The sequence below is a fragment of the Seriola lalandi genome, unplaced genomic scaffold (assembly GCF_002814215.2).
Source record: "Seriola lalandi dorsalis isolate HSWRI2012SDOR001 ecotype SW California unplaced genomic scaffold, Sedor1 jcf7180002054984, whole genome shotgun sequence".
NCBI classification, from domain to species: Eukaryota; Metazoa; Chordata; class Actinopteri; order Carangiformes; family Carangidae; genus Seriola; species Seriola lalandi.
In genome coordinates, this window is record NW_019525533.1 from 49,100 (window position 1) to 55,993 (window position 6,894).

Consider the following 6,894-nt stretch of genomic DNA (forward strand, 5'->3'; position numbering starts at 1 on the left):
CTCTGCTGCATTTCTCTCTCTCTTTCTTTCTCTCTCTCTCTCACACACACACACACACACACACACACACACACACACACACACACACACACACACACCTCTCAATCGAACTCAATTTCCCACGGCTGAGGCATTAGTCACCGGGTACAAATGGCGTGCACGTGATCTCTCTCGCTCTCTCACACACACACACACACACACACACACACACACACACACACACCAGCTAACCTTTATCAACCCCAGGTCTATAATCCGATAACATCACAATGACAGAAGTGTAGGAGAGAGGGATTGTGAAGGATGAGAAAAGAGGAGGAGACAAAGAGGAGGAGACAAAGAGGAGGAGACAAAGAGGAGGAGACAAAGAGGAGGAGACAAAGAGGAGGCAGGAGGAGGAGACAAAGAGGAGGCAGGAGGAGGAAAGAGAAGAGAAAACAAGATTATCAGAGAGAGACAGGAGGATGAGAACGAGAGAGAGACAGAATCTGAGGATTTTAAGTTAGTTTTAATCCAAATTCAACCAAATGGTTTGTTTTTGGAGAACAGTGATGACAAGCTTTGGGGGCGGAGCCTACCAGGTAGCAGGAAGTGACAGTCAGCGGTGTCAGTTTACGCCTTCTCCAGTTACTTTAATGCTTTTCCAGCTAAAGTTCGTCCTCCTGCCTCAGACTCATCACGCTGTAATAGCAGTGATGTCACGTGGTCCTGAGGATGATGTCATATCAGTCTGTCCCATTCACTCATTAACTGTAGAAACACTGAGACACGTTCCAGTTCCTTTACATGTTAATGTTGCCTGGTGTTTTTAACCACTGTGGGCTCACTGTACTACCATGGCTACACTATAGCATAGCATAGCATAGCATAGCATAACATAGCATTACACATTTAGAGTGCCATAAATCACTAAAAATAAATAAAACTTTGATAATTTTCTTTGTTAATTTATGAGAATTTCTGTTTAATCTAAGCTATAGATACAACCTTATTTCAAGTGAACTCAAGTGTTAGGACTCTATATGATACACTGACTATTGACATGTTTACAGCTGTTAAAATCAGGCCACTTTAACTGTTTACATATCACTCAAAGCAACTATATACAACACTTCTACTACAGGCGTGCAGAGGAACCATGGTCATGTCAGTCTGCATCACTTCCTGACTAATATCAGGTACAGTTTCTGCACTTATATATATATATATACACACACACACAGGAGTTAAACTCTTCCAGTAACTTCCTAACATCTTTCTTTTCTTTGGTCTGTGTCTTTTCGCTGTCATGATAAATAACTGTGTTTTACAACTCAAACCTTTTATACTTCGTGTGTCTGTCCTCGCCATTTAATCCACGTTCTGCTCGTTGTAAACAAACCCTGGTGAACTCCATGCGTTAGTGAGACATGAATACGTCAGTCAGCTGACATTGACGTCATCGTGTCTGCGTGGGGAAGTGTAGATTTATCTGTTTGTTAAATGATTTAGCTCAAACAAACTGTTTATTTGGGGGAATTTTTAACTGGAGAGATTTGGAGGAAAGATTGAAATTTGAAGCTTGAATTCTATGACATGTTCTGATGGACGTGTATGTCACACATGGTTACTTCACAGACCAATAGAAAGTTGAAAATCTGACGATTGTGTCAGTCTTTACAGATTGTGGATATGATCAATGGTTTGTTTTTGGCAATTCTCAGAAAAAGGGTGGTTTTCGATCCCGTGCACGGGACGGGGTTAAAGACCTTCTGATGAAAATCCAGTGTTTAACCTTGTTAACATCCATATGCTGTTTTTATATAATATGATGATGAAATAATCATCAACACTATGACTGAGTGTTTCCACCTTGAATTGCAGTGAACCAATGATAGTCTCATAAAAACAGATTCACAAACCTGAGGAACCAATCCCGTCAACTTCTGGGGACGGGGGGCGGGGCTAAATACACCTTAAACCTCGCCAGCACAGAGAGAGAGAGAGAGAGAGAGAGAGAGTTAGCATTAGAAAAATATGAAAAAAAATGAATGTGTTCACAACTGCAGAGGTCCAAATGAAACCTGAGTGAAGTCCTGTCTTCCTCTGTGTGAACATGAATCGACTGGTTGATGGAGATGAACAGCTGGTGGAGCTGATTCTCATTAAACCACAGAAGAAGAAGAAGAAGAAGAAATTAAAGGATCCAGTCAAAGCAAAGATGTTTCTGATCACTCAGCTGATGTTTCCCTCTCTTCATGCTTCATCTACTTCTGGGTTTATAATTTACAGCAGCTGGATGAAAACACAGAAAACACAGAGACGTGGAGTGAAAGAGACAGAAGGAGATACTTCATCACACACACAGTCTGACACACTGTTCTACATCCAGTCTGTGTGTGTGTGTGTGTGTGTGTGTGTGTGTGTGTGTGTAGCTTGTTATAAAAGACAGTGCAGAGCAGTGTGTATATAAAACAGGAGAGCAGAGTGTGTGTGGAGTGATGATGAGGAGGCTGAACCTTCCTCACATTAACACAGTAAACAAACAGAAACATCACATCTCGATCATGACCTCATCTTCTTCTTCTGTGGTTTAATGGCAGCAATCACACAGAGGAGACTATAGTTTGTGTTTGTTGAGATGGACGAGTGAAAAACGCAGCTGAAACGTTTTGTATAGGACGTCTGAAGTCCGGCCCACGGGCCCCGATTGGCCCACAGCTTGTCTCTAAAAATATACTATCTAAACTGAAGCTGCAGAATGATTGACACTTCCTCGTTCAATCATGATAACCTTTTTAAAAGGACGGCAGGTGACTTCAAACTCTTGATTGACACAATGAGAACACACATCTCACCTGGGTTTCAATATTTTATAAAGATTAAATGAGTTTTTCATCCTTAATGAGGCAAATTATTCAAACTGTTCAAATTATGTTTTTTTTTTTAGCAGACTCCCAGGAGTTCACAGGAAATAACACTTTCATTCGTCCATGTAAAGACAGTCCTGACTCCATGATGTTGATGTATATGTTAGCACTAATTAGCAGGTATCAGTGTCTGCATTCACCTGGCATGTTAGCTTAGCCTGTACCTATCCAGTTGGCTAGCCTTTGAGCAAGACACAGACTCTCAGCGTTGCTAACGATGCTAACAGGTTACCATGCTCACCACAGTTATTATAGCTCCACCTCTTTGCCCATATTGGGATTAGTCAGGAGTCAGGGGGCGGAGTCAGACACTGCCAAGATGGCGACTTTGGAGCAGCTCACGCTGAGCTTCAGAAACCTGGGGGTGACATCCCAGAGGCGACAGTCATCTTTATTTAGTCCATGATGAAAACTGAAAATAAAAAATTTAAAAGAACAAAAAGTGAAAAAGTAAAGCGGGACTCAAACCCCAGTGTTTGACCAGTTCATCCACCGTGACGGCCGCTCTGATGTGGACTTGGTCGGTCTCTGGCCTTCGAGGTTAACTCCTCCCACACAGTCACAGGTCCGTTGTTGTTGAACTGACAGACAGAAATTATTCTTGCTGCATCAGGCGGGAAAATAAACCAGACGACACCAAGAACACTGATAAACAAAACCAATCAAACGCTGCTCCCGCTTTATCGGTTAGTCCACGCCTGGAGAATATCATTACACCCACACTGCAGAATGTCATTAAACAGAGGACACGGAAATGTGTTTCAGTGTAATCAAACTTCCAGATAATTCATATTTCCTGTTTGTTAACCCACAGCTGCTGTTTACCTGAGACAGGTGTTTTAATCTCATTTCCTCCTGCAGGTAAACTCATTGTTCTTATCTGAAGTGAAACAGGATTTATTCTGTTCAGTGACTGACAGGAAGCGCTGCTCATGTCATCATTTGGTTTATTACAAATTATACATTAAAATACCATTTAGTTTAAAGGTGTTTTTGTGAGGAAGCCAGTTTGTGTGACAGATGTTTAGTGTCACATGATCGGACCGTGTCGGCGCAGAGACCGGTTTGATCCAGATCCTGAAGCTTGGCTCAGGACAATAAAAACATTGTGTGAATGCAACTTTATAAACAGCAGTAACTGTAACAGTAACGTCATCAAGAACTAACTCACTTTCTGAAGCTTTGTTTTCCCCAACTGGGCTGAATACTGACTCTGGATCAGCTGTAGTTTTTGGCTGGAACAGGGCCAGACCTACAATCTGGAATGTCACTGACTGACTGACTGACTGACTGATCACAGATCCTCCACTGGTCAGACGAGTGCCGAGCCGCCGTCTTCCAGTGTTTCTGCCTCTGATAAAAGTCTGTGACGTTCTGGAGCTGAAGGAAATAAAGACTAAACTACAGCGGATCCGGACGGAGGCTGAGCTCTGCGTCAGAGACTCAAGAAGAAAGACAGTCTCTCTCTTCCTCTCTGATCTGAACAGCTCAGTCTCTGTCTATAATTCATGTGTTTGGTGATTTAATCACAGTTTTAAAATCAGGATTTGACCAGAGGTCCAGACACAGACCTGGTTCAGACCTGTTGAACAGTTAAAACTGGTGAGCAGCCAAAAACTGACGTGGGATCAGTTTATTTATATGTAACGTTCCTTTTGTCTAAATTTGATCAACTTTAATCTGTGGTTGATTTTCATTCTGCTTTTAATTCAAATATATAAATGAAAATATTCTTGTCGTTTTCCATTTGTTTGTTGCATTTGATTCCTGCTGTAATTATCCGTTAGTGCTGATTCAAACAAGCTACAACTGTCGGTTATTTTCATTGATTGGCAGCGTTAATTCATTTGAACTAAACTTCAGATCATGTTTCTAAAACTGTTTTTGACTGAAACGTATTTCGTTCAGAATTTATCTTCAGTAATTCACTTTCTGAAAACGTCTGATTTCCATCGACAGATCTGATTGGTGGCTGCGGCTCAGGTGCGGCTCTCCTGCAGGACTCTGTCCTCCAATCGGGCGTATCGCTTCAACATCTGGTCATACACCTGGAAGACACACACACAGGTAGAAATCATCGCTGTCCTGCCTCTTTCCTTTGTGGCGGTGGATGTCGGTAACGTAACAGCACAAAACCCCAATTACATTAAAGTGAAACTAGAACCACCTCCTCGTGGTCGTACCCCTCCGCCACCCAGACTAGTTCCAGTTCACTTCCTGTTTATCCAGAGTCAGAGAAAATATGAACCATGTGTGTGAAGTCTTGAGTAACGGCCATAAAGGGTTTGTAGGGTTACACTGACCTTTGACCTTTGACCACCAAAGTATAATCAGTTCATCCTTGAGTCGTAATTTGAAGAAGTTCCGTCAAGGTGTTACGGAGACATCGTGTCCACGAGAACGAGACGGACGGATGATCTGAAAACAAAATGGCCGCCGGAGGACTGAAAATATGATCAAATCTCTGATGACAAACCGTCACACAAATGTTTAATCTTTGACATGACTCTGGATCAACAGGATGTAGTCGAGGCGTGATTCTAGCGTTGTGTGTAACTCGACCTACAGCTGACAGATGTTTCCCTCCGCAGCAGACACATGACGATATCTGACCAATGACACGTGGATCCAATAAAATGGTTTCAACTGAAGATGTGACGGTGTGGAGCTGCAGTGTGATGTGGTCTCCTGTGTTTGTCTCTGTACTTGTCCCCGTGCTGCTTTCACTGTCTGTACGAAAAGGCAAAGCCAGTAACAAATAAAACACCTCATCAATATTAATGTGACGCAGGTATTTCTTTACGTTCACGTGAATAAAACAGACACCAGGTGAAAAGTGTAACTGTGACTGAAAACTGTTTCTGTAAAAAATAAAGTCGACACATACAAAACCTACAGAGGAGAGTTTATGTGTCGCCCCACTGACCACTTCATCACTTCACCACTTCATCACTTCACCACTTCATCACTTCATCACTTCACCACTTCATCACTTCACCACTTCACCACTTCACCACTTCATCACTTCACCACTTCATCACTTCATCACTTCACCACTTCATCACTTCACCACCTCATCACTTCACCACCTCACCACTTCATCACCTCATCACTTCACCACTTCACCACTTCACCACCTCATCACTTCATCACCTCATCACTTCATCATTTCACTTCACCACTTCATCACTTCACCTTCACTTCACCACTTCATCACTTCACCACCTCATCACTTCACCACCTCACCACTTCATCACCTCATCACTTCACCACCTCATCACTTCACCACTTCACCATTTCATCACTTCACCACTTCATCACTTCACCACTTCACCACTTCATCACTTCACCACTTCATCACTTCACCACTTCATCACTTCACCACTTCACCACTTCATCACTTCACCACCTCACCACTTCATCACCTCATCACTTCACCACTTCACCACCTCATCACTTCACCACCTCACCACTTCATCACCTCATCACTTCACCACTTCACCACCTCATCACTTCATCACCTCATCACCTCATCACTTCACCACTGCACCACTTCATCACTTCACCACTCTCACCACCTCATCACTTCACCACCTCACCACCTCATCACTTCATCACCTCATCACCTCATCACTTCACCACTTCATCACTTCACCACTTCACCACTTCACCATTTCATCACTTCACCACTTCACTTCACCACTTCATCACTTCACCACTTCACCATTTCATCACTTCACCACTTCATCACTTCACTTCACCACTTCATCACTTCACCACTTCACCATTTCATCACTTCACCACTTCATCACTTCACCACTTCATCATTTCACACTTCACCACTTCATCACTTCACCACTTCACCACTTCATCACTTCACCACCTCATCACTTCACCACCTCACCACTTCATCACCTCACCACTTCATGACCTCATCACTTCACCACCTCATCACTTCACCACTTCACCATTTCATCACTTCACC

At 42.8% G+C, this 6,894-nt stretch overlaps 1 protein-coding gene across 1 annotated transcript in view; it reads right to left on the reverse strand.

The window, feature by feature from the left end:
* Nucleotides 1-3,839: 3,839 nt before the first annotated feature.
* xylb (xylulokinase homolog (H. influenzae)) overlaps nt 3,840-6,894 on the reverse strand; it is a 15,913-nt gene continuing 12,858 nt past the window's right edge. The window contains 1 exon segment of the mRNA XM_087171328.1: nt 3,840-4,957. Coding sequence (XP_087027454.1) covers nt 4,889-4,957 — 69 coding nt within the window. The 3' untranslated portion in view covers nt 3,840-4,888.